This window comes from Equus asinus, chromosome 14 (assembly GCF_041296235.1).
Source record: "Equus asinus isolate D_3611 breed Donkey chromosome 14, EquAss-T2T_v2, whole genome shotgun sequence".
NCBI classification, from domain to species: Eukaryota; Metazoa; Chordata; class Mammalia; order Perissodactyla; family Equidae; genus Equus; species Equus asinus.
In genome coordinates this window covers 40,727,863-40,744,713 of record NC_091803.1, presented here as the reverse complement: position 1 = coordinate 40,744,713, position 16,851 = coordinate 40,727,863, and the positions used below count along the sequence as shown (strand labels likewise).

The 16,851-nt window shown below is 52.5% G+C and overlaps 1 protein-coding gene across 10 annotated transcripts in view; it reads left to right on the top strand.

The window, feature by feature from the left end:
- CLEC16A (C-type lectin domain containing 16A) overlaps positions 1–16,851 on the top strand; it is a 199,954-nt gene that overhangs the window by 73,872 nt on the left and 109,231 nt on the right. For all 10 annotated transcript variants that reach the window (XM_014849914.3, XM_014849916.3, XM_070484931.1 and 7 more), the window contains 4 exons: positions 7,182–7,304; positions 10,741–10,850; positions 11,505–11,549; positions 14,180–14,230. In XM_014849914.3, coding sequence (XP_014705400.1) covers positions 7,182–7,304; positions 10,741–10,850; positions 11,505–11,549; positions 14,180–14,230 — 329 coding nt within the window. The remainder of the gene's footprint in view (positions 1–7,181; positions 7,305–10,740; positions 10,851–11,504; positions 11,550–14,179; positions 14,231–16,851) is intronic.

Here is a 16,851-nt window from a genome sequence, read left to right as displayed (position 1 = left end):
CCCAGCTTAGCGCCTGGTCAGCCCCCAGCCTCTCCTGGTGGCCCCTGCAGTACCCAGCTTAGTGCCCAGTCAGCACCCAGCCACAGTGTGCTGACCAATTGCCTCTTGGTCGTGTGGCCGCTCCCCTAGGCCGCTCTCTTCTTGGTAGCCTGTGCTCAGGGCGTCAGCATGGAATGTACTGCCTAGGGGGTGGAGTTGCCTGCCAGGCTCCTGAGGGCCAAGGGGCCCATGGGTGAACTCCTTGTCTTTCAGGTGGCTGGCTTTCCCGACAGGTTTCCTTCCTGGAACCTCGACCTGCACTGGGGAGTGCAGAAGTCGTGGTTTGCACACGCACGCTGCCCTGCCTCCTTCGTCCACTGCTGCAGCCCAGAGTGCCCACCGTCCTGAGGTCCTGCCGAAGGAGCCTACCTCTCTTTCTTGGGGATTTCTTCTGAAAGGAGTGGAACTGTATATTCGAGGGAATTTAAATCCTTCTTCCATTTCCTGTAATGCTGTTCGTTTAGTTATTTATTCACATTCTAACAAATGTTTCTGACGCCCTTGTTAGATGCCAGGCACTGTGATTAATATTGAGAATACAGTGGTGAACCAAACAAATACTTTCACAGAGGCGAATGTGGCTGCTGTGGAGGGTTCGAGGCGAGAATGGTGGGAGGGGAGGCAGCATGGCCAGCGAGCGGGAACCCATGGGGGTCAGGAGCTTTGACTGTATTCTGATGCAGGGGGAGCTCTGAAGGCGCTCAAGCAGGAAAGTGTCATGTCGTCTATGTAGCTTACGTGCGTTTGCCTTCTTTTGTACGTGACCGTTTGTTTGGTCTAAAATCTCCTTTGATTCCAAAAGACCGTGTAGATCAGGTAGATGATGGTGAATTTACTCCTGGAGGTATTAAATAAATGCAGGGGCACCAGCTGCATGCCAGCAGTGCGCTCCAGGCCGACCGAGGCCATCCCCCAAGAGAGCATCTGCCGTCTGGTAGGAAAAACCTAGAAGGAAGCTAAGGCACCATGGAGGCCGACGGGCCTGGTGACGGGCATGGACCCTGCCTGCGGGAGTCAGCGCAGACTTCCCAAGCTCACTCGGCCGGAGGGTTCAGGGGGCCAGGGAAGAAGTGGCCAGAAGGTTGAAACGCTAACTGGCAGAGTGCAGAGCGCAGGGGACCTCAGAACCTGTGCGACGTCCATAGGATCGCCGTCCATTCTTTGGGCAGCAGGGCGGATGCCTGAGAGCTGGGCAGCTGGAGCCGGTCTGCAGGGAGGGGGTGGGCAGCAACTGGGAACTGCATCCTCCGGGCTGCATGGGCACTGCTGAAGGGCGGTTCAGCCTGGAGCTGGGCTGGTCCTCTCTGCGCCCCTTGGAACAGGCTCACAACGGTTTAGCCAGAAGAGGGGCGAGATGGAGAGATGTGGGCAGTATGGACAGTGTTGAGGAAGTGACACTGAAAGGCATTCTTGTCATTTGACGGGTATCTGCTGAGCACTTACTCCATGCGAGGCAGTGTTGTAGGCACTGGAAGAAGTCTGACGAGCCTCACTCAAGTGAACAAAAAGATAAATTCTGACTGTGGAGTGACAAACAGTAAACCAGTGGTGGTGAGGGAAGGCTTACCAGCGAGGGTGGCCAGGGAAGGCTTCTCTAAGGAGTGAACATCAGGGCTGAGGTCTGAAGAGTGAGAAGGAGTCAGCTCTGCAAAGATCTGGGGCAAGAGTGCTCCGGGCAGTGAGAACACCCGGTGCAAATGCCCTGAGGTAGGAAAGAGCTTACAGGTTCGAGGAGCTTTCTGAAAGCAGGCCAAAGTGAGGCTGACCAGGTGGGCAGGGACCAGACTGTGAAGGTCCTGGAAGGTCACGAAAAGGAATTTAGATTTTATTCCAAGTGCCATGGGAAGCCCCTAAAGCATTTTTAAGTAGAAGAGTGACGTGATCAGATGGAAATTTTTGAAAGAACAGTCTGGCTACTGGAAAGTAGATTAACGGAAGCGGGGGAGAGTTGCAAGAGGGAAAGCTGGGAGGCTTGTTAGGAAGCTGCTGCAATGGTCCAGGCAAGGGAGAATGTGGACTGAGTTAGTGTGTTGGCTGTAACGATGGAGAAAACTGGAAGGTTTTATGATATTTTCTGGAGCTAAAGCCAGGATGAGCTGATGGATTGGAGGTGGGGGTTGAGTAAAAGGATACTTGGGCAACTGTGGGGCCATTCTACTAAGATGAGAGACAAGGAGAGGAGCAGGCTGAGGCAGGAGATCTGCCTGAGTTGGATGGGAGGGGGCTGCAAGGCAGGAATCTGGGTGATGCCCCTGTCCCTGACTTCCGCCACTGTGCAGCTGGTGATGGCATTTCCGGAACTGGTGAGCGTGGGCCACGGAGCCGGTTTGGAGAGGAAACTGGATAGTTCGAGTTTGGTACCCTGAGGCCCAGGAGCTTGGGGGGCCCCCAAGGGAGGCTGCATAGCCAGGGAGCTGCCGCCTAGTTTATGCTCCAGTCCTGGCCTCTGGGCACAAGGTCTGCATTTGGTGGGGGTTTGTGGTGGGTTTGGCTGGTTGGTTTTTGGTTGGGCAGCAGGCGGTTAGCTGCACTGAACCTTCAGCCTCTCTTTCCAGATCAGTACCCTCCAAGCAGGGCCCCTAATGAAACAGTCTCTTTCTGATAGATTTTTTTTATCATAAGACAATTTTAACATAAAAGCAATGTTAATAAAAACCAAATGTTAGCTCAGGCCTTCCAGTAAATCATAATAGATTAGAGGCTGCACCGAAATGAATATCGCACAGTGGAAAGGGTTGACTGGTTGGAGGAAGGCGCTCATCGTGATTCAGTTGGGCCACATAATGAATTCTGGTTCCTATCTGTAATAGAAAATGCATCCTCCTCTCCTTTGTCAAGTCTGCAGAGCTCTGGCCCAAGGGAGGGGGGTGAGTTTTACAGCTTTTGTATTCTTAAAGGTTCCCCCGCTCCCTTCCGCTCATGCTTCCTCCATTTATCACTGTTTACCCAAGAGATATCTTGGGCTTTTTGTTTTGCTGAGAAGTTACTGGAACACCGATGAGAAGTTTGAGAAAGGTTGAAAGGTACTTAGTGAAAGGAGGCTCTGGCCATGCAGAGAGCTGGCAAAACATCATTTTGGATCTCAACTGACACAGAATCAGAACTGGAAATACATTGGAAATTGGCCCAACATCTGGTTGGCTTTCGAAATATTGGTGTATAGTTTTCCAAAGCTGGCGATGCTTGTGTGACCACAGCCAAGGAGACCTTCCATAGTCAAAAGAAAAAATTAATGTTGACTGTTATTTACTTGGCCCTATTGTGGTCTCTTTATCCAGGTTTGTCTGTCTGCTTCTTTTTATGTATCTGTGGTCTGGATCTCTTCCACCCCAATCCTGAATGGGGGCAACTGCTAAGGAGGAAGAATCCAGAAATCAGAACTTAGAGGAGAAGCTTAGTAACTGGTTACTGACATCTCAGAGCCACACCCTTCCCTTCTATTTTGGGTTCTTTGAGTTAATCAGTTGGAATTCCACCCCTGCCTTGCCCCCAAGGGCAAGTAGAAGCGATGGACAGGGGACACACGGTCTGACTCATTTGGGCAGAGCAGAATCTGACCCCAGCGGGAAGGGAGCGAGGAAGCATGTGGTCTCCTGGAAGACGGAACTTGCTTATGTGTCTCTCCGGGCCATGTGAAGTCCATCTGGGTTTCTTTGGAATTTGTCTGACACTCGGTACTTAAGGGTTGAAGCAAATAGGCCAATTATATTATCTGCCGTGTTTATTTCAGTCAGAGGGAAATGGCTAGCAAAGAAACAACTGGGCTTGCAACAAAACCTTCATTTCAGTGACTGAAAACTTGTGTGTGGGTGTGTGTGTGTCCATGTCCGTGCATGCGCGTGTGTGCCGTTTTCCCTTCACATGCATAGCCTTCTCGTGTCGTGACACTGACCTGATTCATTCACAACTGTCATCCTCCGTTTTGTTTGGACCCAGAAGAATGTCTGGAGCCAGAGTCGGATAATTCAGAGTAACAGAGGGGGTTTTAGAGGCCGTGGTGGGTGAAAGAGAGAGACACGGGAGAGAAAATGCGGCACCTGCCTGGGAGGAACTTCGGGGAAAGAACGGAGATGTGTGAAGGGGCTTTTTACGAAGTTTTACCTGTGGCATGTGGGATCGACCCTGCTCTCTGTCTCCCCGTGGCTGGTGGTAAAATCCACCTCGCATAGAATGCCTTGCAATACCGAGTCTGTTTGGGGAAAAGTGCTGGAAGCACAGAGATCACCTCGAGTGGCCAGGGGAATGGAGGCCAGAACGCGTACGACCAGATTGTGTCACCTCCCGCTAGCCGCTCTCCAGGAGTCCTGGCATTCGAGCCTTGCCTGTCCCTTCTGCCCCGTGTCTCCCTCATCATTTCCTCCCAGAGACCCCCACCCTGCCCGGGGTCTCCCACACTCCTGCTAGTCCCCCCTAGGCCCGCCAAGTCCTGGGTCGCCCTGTGCAGCTCAGTGCAAACTCCCGCTCACCCTTCAGAACCCAGCCAGAGCAGCTCGTCCCCGGAGCTGCCCCCGGAGGGCTCAGCGTGCCTTCCTCTTAGCTCGATTTTAGCTTTGCTTAGCTTGTCTTCCTTCTGGTCCTTTTGTTCTTTTCTTCCCTCTTGTAACACAAACCTTATAGAAATACAGTAAGCCATGCTTAAAGGACAATAAAGGACTCCCGTCAGTGCATAATAACAACAGGTAACAGTTTTTGAGCCCTGACGCGCTTCTTCCCTCTGGATCCTGACGCCACCCATGGGACGGGCACTTAACCGTCATTGTTCCCATTGCACAGGTGAGGAGACCGAGGGTCAAAGGGCATCAAGTATCAAAACAAAATTCCTCCCGCGCCCAGCTGACTTCTCCTCCACCCCCACCAGTGTGGAAGGTTCCCTGGGAGAGAGGGAGCCCAAGGGCACAAGGAGGCCTGAGGTGGTGGCCGCTGCCAGCTTGGAGGGCAGGCCCTTGCACGCTGCTTGCCATGGTCGGCTCACCCGGTTGGTGGTACCACCCCCTCGCCGTCTGGGTCCTGTCCACCTCTGGAATTATCCTAGTTCTAACTGTGCCTCTGACTTGCTCTGTGACCTTGGGGATGTGACCTCACATCCCTGTTCCTTAATTTCCTCACTAAAGGAAGAGGTTGAACTGGAATCTGTCCTGTGAAGCTCTCCAGATGTTTGCATCCTCCGGGGCCCCTCATTTCACAGAGAGTGGAGGCCCCGTTGAGGAAGGTCAGGATAACCACTGAGCGTTTTCCTTCCTTTTGAGAGAAAGTTTCGCCACAGATTTCCTCACTTTCAAAAATTCTAAGGGAGTAGGGAACAATAATAGGAAAGAGACAAAGTGGAGCTCCCTGTGGAAATGAAGAACTGCTCTGAGTCCGTCTCTCCTTGGTGCCGCCGGCCACCGCCACGTTCCCAAGGGAGCCAGCAGCTCGGCCCCTTGTGCTGTCCTCTGAAGAGGGTGACAGAGGGCCGGGTCGGGACACCTGGCGATACACCAGGCAGGCTGAGGAGCCATTTTTTTCCCAGAACCACTGACTGACAGTTCCCAGAGGGCCAGAAATGAAAGAACAGAGAGATGTTAAGACAGCATTGACATCTCTGGAAAAACCAAATGCCAGAAAGATTCAGCTCCTGTTCTTCTTGCCGTGTAATACTTCTGAGTTAGACATTTCAGCTCAAAATGGGACAGAGAATCCACAAATTAAATTTTCTTTGCAATCCGATTTTTCGACAAAGCCGCATTAGTGGGGTGTGAGAAAGAGACCTACCCAACTCAGGCCCTCGGGCCGTCCCTCTCCCGCGTCCTCTCCTTGGCATGACTTAGCCTCTGGTTCGGAGCTGGAAGGAATTCAATAAAGCAAGATATATTGTTATGGTTTATGACGTCAACGTGTGTGTAGGAGTTACTCAGAATCCAGACAATCAGCTCTTCAGTGCTATCCTCCGCTGGTTTGTCAACGTTCTAAATGAAGCGTCATCGAGTACTCAAGGGGCCGTATTTCAAGAGTTCCGAGAAGTGCCACCGTCCCCCCTTTTGTAGAATAACAGGAAAAGACGTGCTTTAAGCACAAACAACTCGTTCAGCTCTCCAGGCTTGGACCGAGCGAAGTGTTTATTTCTGCAAGTGTGTTTCTCCAGAGCTTTGTCGGATGAGAGCCTGTGGATTTGGAACCCCTCTTGGCCCACACCTGGCCTGTGCCATGGCCCCAGCAGGCGTCCTGTGGCCCCCAGGCCCGCTTTAGGAAAAACGACCCTGTGTTCACAGACTGGGCCCATTCCGTCTTTCCTTCACACCCGCCTCTCCCCTCTCTGGTCCTTCATGCTGTTGGTTTTCGCTAGAAGAAAAGCAATTCCTTTGCCTCTGAAAGATAGATCTGCTCTCCTGGTTGCATTGTCTTTGCACCTTTCTGCAAGAAGGGTTAGCCCGGTCCCTTTCTGCGAATGCCACCCCGTCGCCCAGCACAGCACCTGCTGCCCTCTGAGTTGGTTGAATGGTGGGCCCAGCTCTCAGAGTCTGGTGTTAAGAGCTTGAGGTGTGATTGTTGGGTCTGACTGTAGTTTCCTTTCTCTCGGGTCTCTGTGTCTCTAGGTCTGTGTTGCCCTCATTGTGGAATGTGTCTAATAAAGGAGTGGCCTCAGGTGGCATGAAATTGCAGTGAAGCATACCACGCAGAAGTTCTATTTCTTTTCCCATTCCAGTCCCTCTGATTATGTCCAGGAGCACGTCACCATTTGGGGCTAACGTGTCTTCCTCACCAACATGTTAAGTGACTGCCAGACAGAGCAGTTCTTGGGTCACAGTGAATAGCTGGTCAACAGTCTTTGGCTAAAATGTAAGAACATTATTTGGTTTGGTTTTCTTTCTTTTTCTTTCTTTTTTTTTTTTTTTTTTACAGTTACTGTCAACATTGCAGCAATGCTGATTTCCTGTTTAGAGATAGTGATAGAAAATGCATGTTTTAATATATTTACTTAAATTCCATTTACGGAAAACTCCGAGGTAAGTTACAGTACAGGCAGCGACAAGTTGTGGCAGAAATCACGAAGATGGACCGTGGATGGCTGAGGTCGAGGGAGCCCCACCCTGAGGGCCCCTTCCTCATGAGGAGGTTCTCAATAAGGCAGCTCCTCTTACAGCTTGCTCCTTTCTCCGTTCCAGGCATGGATCCTGAAAAACTAGAGCGAATCCAGCTCCCCGTGCCCACCGCAGCCGAGAAGACCACCTACAACCATCTACTCACCGAAAGACTCATCAGGATCATGAACAATGCTGCCCAGCCAGGTGCCTGGGGCTGCTGGCTGCTCACAGGGGCGGTGGCGTTTAGAGGGACCAGACACCCACGCTGGCGCCAGGAGCCCTGGTTCTCGGAAGCCAGGCAGATCTCGGCCACTCCCCCTGCCACGCACACTCATGTCTGTGCCACCCATGCTTGCCTGCCCACTGCAGCTGGGTCTTCATGTCTGGGCCTCCCCCCTTTCCCCACCCATGGTGTTTGGGCCAGACCCTGTCTTTCCTTTCCTTCCACACCAAACCCTTCTGCCAGTTTTGTCAATGTCTGCGGCCCTCCTCTTGGGTGGCCCGAGGCCACCTTTGAGCACGAATGAGGCTGAGAGTGTGAGCCAGGGGGAGGGTTGGAAGGTTTGGAGCGGGGACTCTTGATAATATGAGATGTGCCCAGTGCCTGGCACTTGCCAGCCTAGCTCTGAGGCTTTGGCCAACACTGATCTGCAGCCCCAGCAAGAGCTAGAGATGACAGGTGGGATGACCTCTCACAGGGGGTCTCAAGTGAGAGCAGCTTTGCCCCCCAAGGGATATTTGGCAATGTCCAGAAACGTTTTTGGTTGTCACAACTTAGGGAGCTGGTTCTACTGGCATCTAGTGGGTGGAGGCCAGAGATGCTGCTAAACATCCTACAATGCACAGGACAGCCCCACAACAAAGGGTTATCTGGCCCAAAACGTCAGCAGTGCTGGGGTTGAGAAACCCTGATTGTAAGGCAGGGAGAGAGGCTGTGGGAGTGCGAGTGAGTGTGTGGGGAAGGGCAGTGATGCAGCCTGGTCCAGAGGGAGCCGCTGAGCTGTGCAATCAGGAGCAATCCAGGGGTGGCCCCAGTTCGGCTCAGGAGAGGGGCAGGGCGGGGGTTGTGATTGCAGACGAGGACTCCACAAGTCAAGCGGTGGCCGGAAGCACAGTGTGACTGCCCGGGAGTGAGTGCAGGCCTTGGAAAGCCAGGTCCGTGGCCTCAAGGGGGTCAACAGGGCATCAGTAAACTCGACACGTGTTTCTTGAGCGCCTCCTGCGTGCCAGCCACTGTGTGCGAGTGGTGAGTGCAGGACAGACCTGGCTCCTGCCTTCCAGGAGCGCAGCTGGGCGTCTGTGAAGTCCTCACCTTCTGGGACTCCGCATGGAGATGGAATCTAGATCTCAGAGCCTGAACTGGTCAGGCTGAACTGACCCTGCGGGACTCACAGACATGTGGATGGTTTTTAAAACCGCAGGAGAGAAGGGAGGCGTGTCTAGGACCAAGCCCTGGGCCACTACAGATAGCTAGAGGTGACGTAGAGGGGAGCCAGCATGGGAGAATGCACCAGGCGCCACAGAGGAAGAAGCGGGGGAGGAGGCTGCTTTGGCCGGCAAGAGAGATGTGTGTGGCTCACGACCAAGGGGTGCTGGGCAGGGTCAGGCTCTGCTGAGACGTCCAGTCTGGGGAGGCAGAGCGTGGCCCAAAGATGGTAGCTGGCGGGTGATTGGCAGGAGCTGTGTGAGAGGACTTGGCTCAGTGATCAAGGAAGGTGGGGTGTGAGCTGGATGTTGGGAGAGGAACCTGCAGGGTGGGGAGGGACTGGGCCCCTTGGGAGCTGGTGTATAGGACAGTCTGGATTTCCAAGGAGAGGTTGAGGCAGCTCAGAGGGACAGTCTGGAAGCTGCGATGAGGACTCAGGGGCTTGCTGTTCTCTCCGTTCCCCTCAAGAGGCGGGGCCGGGGGAGAAGGTCAGCTCCTTGGCAGGAGCTCGCAGAGGAAGAAGGGTCCTGTGGAAAATCACGTCCAGCTTCCCTGCAGGCAGCAGCAGGGGTGTTTCTGACCCGGCCAGCAGTGGGTCTGGGAACAGGGCAGGCAGGCGGGAGCCGCGGGGCCGGGTGGCAGCACAGAGGACGTCAGCGCTGGGCCTGCTGGGGCAGGGAGAGCCACTGACTGAGACTAAGCAGCCTTTCTCTGGGTGGCCCCTTTGTCATGCTCAGGAAGCCCTGGTTTTGCTTGTGTATAGCCTATTGACTTTTAAGCAGATCCAGCCTGTCTCCTCATCTGTTCCCCACCGGACAGGGAGGCATTTATGAAAGGACGGGCAGGGAGCTGTGGCTGGGGCTCCTGCCTCCAGTTTTCTCCCAGGGACCCATTCTGGCCCCCCAGAAGTGTGGCCTGGAGACTTCCCCTTTCCTGGCCCCTACTTCCACATTGAGACATCTCCCCAGAAGTGAGCTTCAAGCCCCAGGAGGAGTGTGTGCAAAAGCAGGCTGCCCTTTGGCCGGGCCATCGCAGATGCTTCTACGAGCCGCGCCAGACATGGGTTTGGCATTCAGAGCGCCTGCAGTCCACCTCTGCCCAGGGTGGGACTTTGGACAGGTCACTGCACTTTTCTAAACCTCAGTCTTCGGAGCCCCCGTTACGAGGGCTTTTTATAGACACTCCTTGGGGGAGCGTCTGTGAAGCGCCCAGACCGAGCCTGGCTCACAGGAGAGAGTGGGCTGTGTCAGTCAGAGCTCGGTTGCAGTTACAGAAACCCAGCTCAGGCTCCCTGAAACAAGACAAACACAAACAAAACTGTTGGCTTGTGTAACTTTGTCTGTTGGGCCGCGGCTTGAGGCCCAGCCAGATCCAGGGGCTCGAGCAATGTTTTTAAGACTTTCCTTGGATTCTGCAGCCTTCTGACTTGGCAGGATATCTGCCAGCAGCTCCCGCCTCCCCTTTCTCTGCTGGGCTCTGGACTTGCTAAGGGGGAGACACCTGGGCAATCGGGGGGGAATGGCAGACTCAGGGCCCCGTTTGCAGAATGCTTCACCAAAGATTGAAAACACCAGCGTGGGTGGGGCAGGGGCCACTGTGGGTTATCCTGCTCGGGCCACTCAGGGCCCGCTACTGCCCCTGTCCTCTCCGCAGCCCACACAGGAGAGATTCTCTTGCCCGGGTTCTAGCAGGCTGTGGAGTTGAGCCTTACTGCTGCCTGGCTCCCTTGCCCACCCTCCATCCGATCGCTGTTACCTGGGGATGGGAGCCCCCTGAGCAGCCTGGGTGATGTGCCCATCCCTGGGACCAGCTCCACCCAAGTCACATGACCAGGAGTGGGGCTGTGGTTCTCCTAAGGAAAGTGGGGGTGCCCATCCCTGAAGGGGAAAGAATGCTGGACAAGCGAAGGGACCTCAGACGGCCACTTTCTAGGCCTTCTAGAATCATTCATTACCCTCTTTCCTACCTCTCCCCCCAATAAAGGGACTGTGGGGAGTATTCGGCATGGGCAGTTTTGATGGGAACATTATATGGAAGCTGATTGGGAAGGGGGTTGGCATAGGGGGTTCCCTCTGTGTCCCCATTGGATGTCAGGGGGCCTCATGTAGTCGGCCAGCTAGCTGACTTGTTAACCTCCACGTGGGCAAGGCAGGAGACTGAGTTGAAGGGCTTGCAGCCCCGGGTGTGCGAGGCTGACCTTGGTGTGCTCTGCAGACGGGAAGATCCGGCTGGCGACGCTGGAGCTGAGCTGCCTGCTCCTAAAGCAGCAAGTGGTGACCAGCACAGGCTGCATCATAAAGGACGTGCACCTGGCCTGCCTGGAGGTGAGGGCCTCCCTGCTGCTGCCTAGGCCGAGAGAGTTGGAGCAGGTCGGTGCGGGGGAAGCAGCTGCCTCCAGACCAGAGCCCTAGCGGAACTGCCCTTCTGCTGCGAGTGGCTCCGTGGGGGCACCTAGTGAATCACAGAAGCTTCTGTTGTAATGATTTGGCTCCGTACTTGTGTCTAGGATTTTTCAATTTTTCTTTTGTATTACAAGTTTATTGTATTATAGTTTATTGTGCTTATATATACGTTCTTTGTTTTAAGTTGTTTTTCACCTTACTTTCCACTTTTATCTTAGAAAATGTAGGCAATACAGAAAGGTAAAAAGTAACACTTTGGGTGTGTCTTTCCAGATAGACACATACACTCGCACATTTTTTAAAATAAAAATGGAGTCATAATGGCCGTATTTTATAGCCCATTTCTCCCACTTCACTGTATATTAACTTTCCATGTCGTCACATCGAATGCCTGTCCGTCTCCATTTCTGTTTTGAGATCTCCCACCCTCCCCCCTCATTAAAAAACCACTTCACAGATTAAGGTATCAGCCCTGCGTCTGTCTTATGTACCCTCGGATTTGAGGATTCATGGCTCACCCGGCGCCCTCACCTCCAGGAGGCCTGCCTCCCTCACGCCTTCGTTCTCTTTCAACAGGGCGCAAGAGAAGAAAGCGTCCACCTGGTGCGGCACTTTTATAAGGTGAGCGGGCCACGCATGGGCCATTAGTGGAGGGGAGTGCACTGAGTAAACAGGGTTGTCTTGGGTGCCCTGTGCACGCAAAGGTCACGTCTTCAGCTGTTTGTCATACCTGTGGTTCCTGATAAAAATGCTCGCGTCTGTGATCTCCAGGCAGTGGTCTCTGCTCTTTGCTGCGCTCTCTCCTTAGTACAACTTTTGAGGACTCACCTCTTGTATATGACAGTTTATCAATTATGCATGTTTGTTTATTGATGAATTTACATGTAAATCATGAAATATTTACATATATGCAAATAACTAAATTATACATATGAACTTATGTTCATGAGTTATATATGTTTATACATATAAAATTACTTTTGAATTACATAGGAATTTCTGAATTATATACATGTATATTTTGTATATACCTGTTTGCTAAGGAGCCTTAACACAGGCTTCTCAACATTTACCCTTAGGTTTAGTGAGATTTTGTAAAGGACCACCAGGATTTCAGTATCTGAAAAATTTGTAGGTATGTCTTCAGGTTCCAGATGACTCATTTTTCTTTAAAGATTGGCCTTGAGCTAACATCTGTTGCCAATCTTCTTCTTTTTTTTTTTCTCCCCAAAGCCCCCCAGCACATAGTTGTATATTCTAGTTGTGGTCCTGGTTGTGCTGTGTGGGACGCCGCCTCAGCATGGCCTGATGAGCAGTGCTAGGTCCACACCCAGGATCTGAACTGGCAAAACCCTGGGCCACTGAAGTGGAGTGCACGAACTTAACCACTTGGCCACTGGGCCAGCCTTGATGATTCATTTTAAAAATATCTCATTGTGATGGTTTGTTTAGCTCTCATCTTAAGGCATAATATACTTGTAGGCAGGGCTCGTCCTTTGTCAACAACAGTGGATTACCCCATATATCATGCCTTGGAGTTTTCTAAGTTTTTGACTTCCATAGCAGATCTCTCTAGATCCAGCTGGTGGCGGTTTCCCCTTGTAATCTGGCTGATAAAGAGATCCTCTTAGGAGGAGGAAAGGAGCTGCTGCTGCCGTTTTCATCTTGTTCACCTGCACTTCCGTTACCTGTATTCTTTCTAGACTGCTGTGAATTAAATACACATTTGCACAGGAATCTTTTTCTTTCAGGACGCTTTTTAAGCCAGTGTCCATTATTGTCAGTGTTCATTGAGATAAAACCAGGTCACATAATTTGGAAACGCACCTCTCCAGTCTCAGATGACCTCATGCAGCTGCAACACAGGGCACGTGCCCAGATGAGGGTGGCAGCACCAAGGGCCCCCATGCACTGGGGAGGTCTCCCCCCGGGACCACCCTGAACCACACCTGGCCTCTAAGTGAGGGTACACGTCCTCCAGCAAAGCCCAGAAGAAAGCAAAGACCTCACGGTTACGTTAGTCATCTCTGAATCTCTTTCCAGTATAACTGCTCTCAGTTTATTTCCCCCCTAGAAAGCTTTTGGATTGAAAAAACAGAAAGACGTATAGGTGGGCATTTTCCTTGAAGGTTTTTCTTTATCATTAACAAAAGGAGAGCTGTATTTCAGTCGCAGCTCCCTTCTCCCAGCCCGACTCTCTCTCATCCTCTAAGATTTACACCCTAAGTGTCATAGCTCAGAAGCTTTTGGGTTTTCAGGGGTTCTTGCTGTGGTTATAGCATGATATTTACACCATGCAAGAAAATTCAAGTTTATCTGTAGTTCCGATAACTGGAAAAATATATAAAGGACCTATTCCTTTTCCCAGCCAGACTGTGTGTGTGAGAGAGAGATTCAGGACCTATGAGAGAGACAGGACGGTTCTAACAGTCATGACGCATTTGGCTGCATCTCCCCGCCCCCCCAGCTATGGTCCCGTCCCGTAGTGATCAGAATGCGCACGAGCGCTAACCTTGACCAGCCCCACCCGAGTAGCAGGCTCTGTGCTCGGCACTTTGTGCGCAGTATCTCATTTCATCTTCATGGTGACCTGCACAGATGGGGGCTGTCGTCCCACTCTGGCAGCGAAACAAAGAAAGGCTTCGAGCGGTTAAAGCTGGGATTCGGCCCCTGGTTCATGTGACTTGGAGCCAAGTTTGTGCCCACCAGCCTGTTCTGAGAAGGGCCTCCAGGGCGGGGTCACAGCCCTGAGGAAGTACAAAGCCCCGAAGATGTGCCTCAAAACCGAATGGAACAAGCTGTATAATTTGAGTGTTAAGCATATTTAATTGTACGCTTCCTTTCAGAGGTGTGGAGCCTCGTAGTTTTAACATGCATGGCAACTTAACCAGGCTTCCTCATTTGTCCAACCTTCTCGAAAAGCAGAGGATGTTAAACACTTGAAAATATTAACCATTTTTATATTTTAATTATATGTAGTATTTTTGTTGTTTTTTGAAGTTGCTTTAATAGAAGAAATCCAGCTACATATGCTTAAATAAAAGAGAAAACCATCGAGAGGTGCAATGTGATATTTGGCCTTTCATCGGAGCGTGTGTTCCTGCTCACGTGTGTGTTTTACCTCCCGGTGATTTACGAGAACTCACTAATGAGAAACAGATGGCCCCAAAGCCTCGAACTGGAGTTTATAATACTTTGTTGTCTGTGGAAAAAATACGCATAATTTCTTCCCTCCCTTTCTTTCTTTTCAGGGAGAAGAAATTTTTTTGGACATGTTTGAAGATGAGTACAGGAGCATGACGGTAAGTGAGGGGCCAAAACACTCTTGTATGCTGTGGAGCTTGCCCTGCCTGATCGAGAAAGAACTCTGTCTAACTGGGGGCAGAGATTGGTGGGGAAGCAGATGAAAGCTGGGCCTATTGACCCCCACCACTGCTGAAATTTCAGATGACATTCACTCCCCCTGTGTGTCATAAGTGGGGTCAGAGAGGTTCACTTTGAGGGACCGGCCTGGTGGCACAGCGGTTAAGTTTGCGTGCTCTGCTTCCGTGGCCCCGGGTTCGTCGGTTTGGATCCCAGGCATGGACCTGTGTACCACTTATCAAGCCATGCTGGGGCAGGTGTTCCACATATAAAAAATGGAGGAAGATGGTGGGCCCGGCCCGGTGGCACAGCGGTTAAGTTTGCATGTTCTGCTTCGGCGGCCCAGGGTTCACCGGTTTGTATCCCGGGTGCGGACACGGCACCGCTTGTCAAGCCATGCTATGGTAGGCGTCCCACATGGAGGAAGATGGGCACTGATGTTAGCTCAGGGCCAGTCTTCCTCAGCAAGAAGAGGAGGATTGGCAACAGACGTTAGCTCAGGGCTAATCTTCCTCAAAAGAAAAAAAAGATTCACTTTGATATGAGTAGTATTTGACTGGGGCCCTGTTCCATGTCAGGTGTGTAAGGCGTGTAGTCCGTATTAAATCTCTAACTCCCCACATCAGCCCCGTGGGGTAGCTGCTCTGATTACCCTCCTTTGACCGAGAAGGGAACGCAAGCCGGAGAGGGTGAGTGAGGTGCCCCCGTCTGCCCAGCCCGTGAGGGGCAGAACCGGCTTCCAGAGCAGAGCGGTTCTCCTCCCAGCCCCCGCCCTTCTGCATATATCATGCTGCCTCCTCCTTTGCCGTGCCGCCAGAATGTTCCAACGTGTAGCTCTTCCTTGAATCTGCAGCCCCAGCCCGTGACCGCTTTCTCCTCCCGCAGGCAGAATCGTGCGAAAAGATAGGTTCAGAAGCTTGCAGCTCCGTTTTGTTCATTTGTTTTTGCATCCCCAGCACCTGCCCCTAAGTTGGCACTCAATAAATAGATGACAAATAATCTTTTTCATGGACATTACTCACCAGAGTGAAGTGATTTGGGAAGTTTATAATAAACCTAAGTGTTTAAAGTGTCGGAAAGAGAAAGGCAGGCCATGTGCGCTCAGTGGGCCCCTGGCTCCCCAGCCCGTTCACCGGGCATCGGCACAGCTGGGCCCTTGCCACATCCTCACTCGTGGCACGTCTGAGGCCTCTGCAGAGCCTTTTCAAGGCAAGAGTGTAAATTGGCGTAACTCACCTCGCAGTGATGCATGGCTGCCCGTGTGCACCTCGTTCTTGTTGATGGCCGCAGCCCCCACTATTCCCCCACCCCCGAGAAGAGTGTTGCAGTCTCCTCTTTGGATCATTAGCTAGGGCAGAGTGGAGTCAGTGGTTGGCTACCGTGATGTCCTCCGCCTCAATGTCATCCTGCACAGTCCGCTCTCCTGTTTGGAAACGTAGGCTCCTTGTCACTTGACGATGTGGAAAAGCTGAGGCTCTTAAATCCCGGCACAGTTTCTGCTTTGCTCCTGACTGACTGTGCAGCCTTGGGCGGGTCGCTTACATTCTGAGCCTTCGTTTCTCCATCTGTGAATGGGGCCCGGCCCACGTGGCTGCCCAGGCTGGATGTGAACCAGCTAAGAGATGCCTCCTGTAGAATCTGTGCTCAACGAGTATTTGGTTGCTGTCCCTCCCGCCATAGGGAGCTCCCAGAGTTTGTTTGTCTTAATCACACGTGTATTGTGTGTCCTGCACAATGCCTGGCGCTCTGAAGAAATATTAAGGTGACCCCCGACCCCGTATCTGAAAGTCAGTCCTCAGCTCAGTCTTCAGGAAGCCAGCCGCTAAGCTAAGTGAAGTGGGGACAGGCCCTGGGGCACTGCTGAAGTGCCCACAGAGGGCCCTGCATCAAAGCTGTCTGGCCCAGTGGCCATGTGTCCTTCCTCTGAGCTCAGTGTCCCCCTCTGGAATATGGGTTAGCACCAGCACCGCGTCCAGCGGTAGGTGAGCCCTGCAGGTCCCTGGCACTTAGTAGATGCTTAGAAGTGGCTTTGATATATCATCCCAAGGGAGATGCTCAGGGGGCAAGGAAGGGAGGGGGCATCTTGGTTGTGTGGTGGAAATCATAGGTGTCTGGAGCCAGCAGGCCCGGCTCTGCATCCTGGTTCCGCCGCCATCCAGCCGAGTGGGCTTCTCTGCGCCTCTGGTCTCCCATTAGCAGATCGGGAAGCGTCCCCTCTGGAGTTGTTGGGAGGATTAAAGAGGCGTGTACACGGGTAGCCATTAGCTCCCCACCTGCCCTGAAGTCAGGAAGCCGAACTCACTGCGTCACTGCGACTGTTGTCGTCATAATTGGACGTAGAAAGGAGGCAGGCAGCAGTCAGGCTCACACAAGGACAAACCGCCCTGAAGCGCCTGGCCTCCCCTGCGAGGCCCCTCTCCCTGCTGGACGGGGGGCGGAGAGGCCGAGGGAGCACAGCTTCGTAGCAGGGAGGCACCTTCTCAAGAGTGTCTGAGCTGTCCTTCAATTGGAGAAAAAATCTGCAACTTAGAAAACAAATAGGCGCCTCTCCCCCATGTCT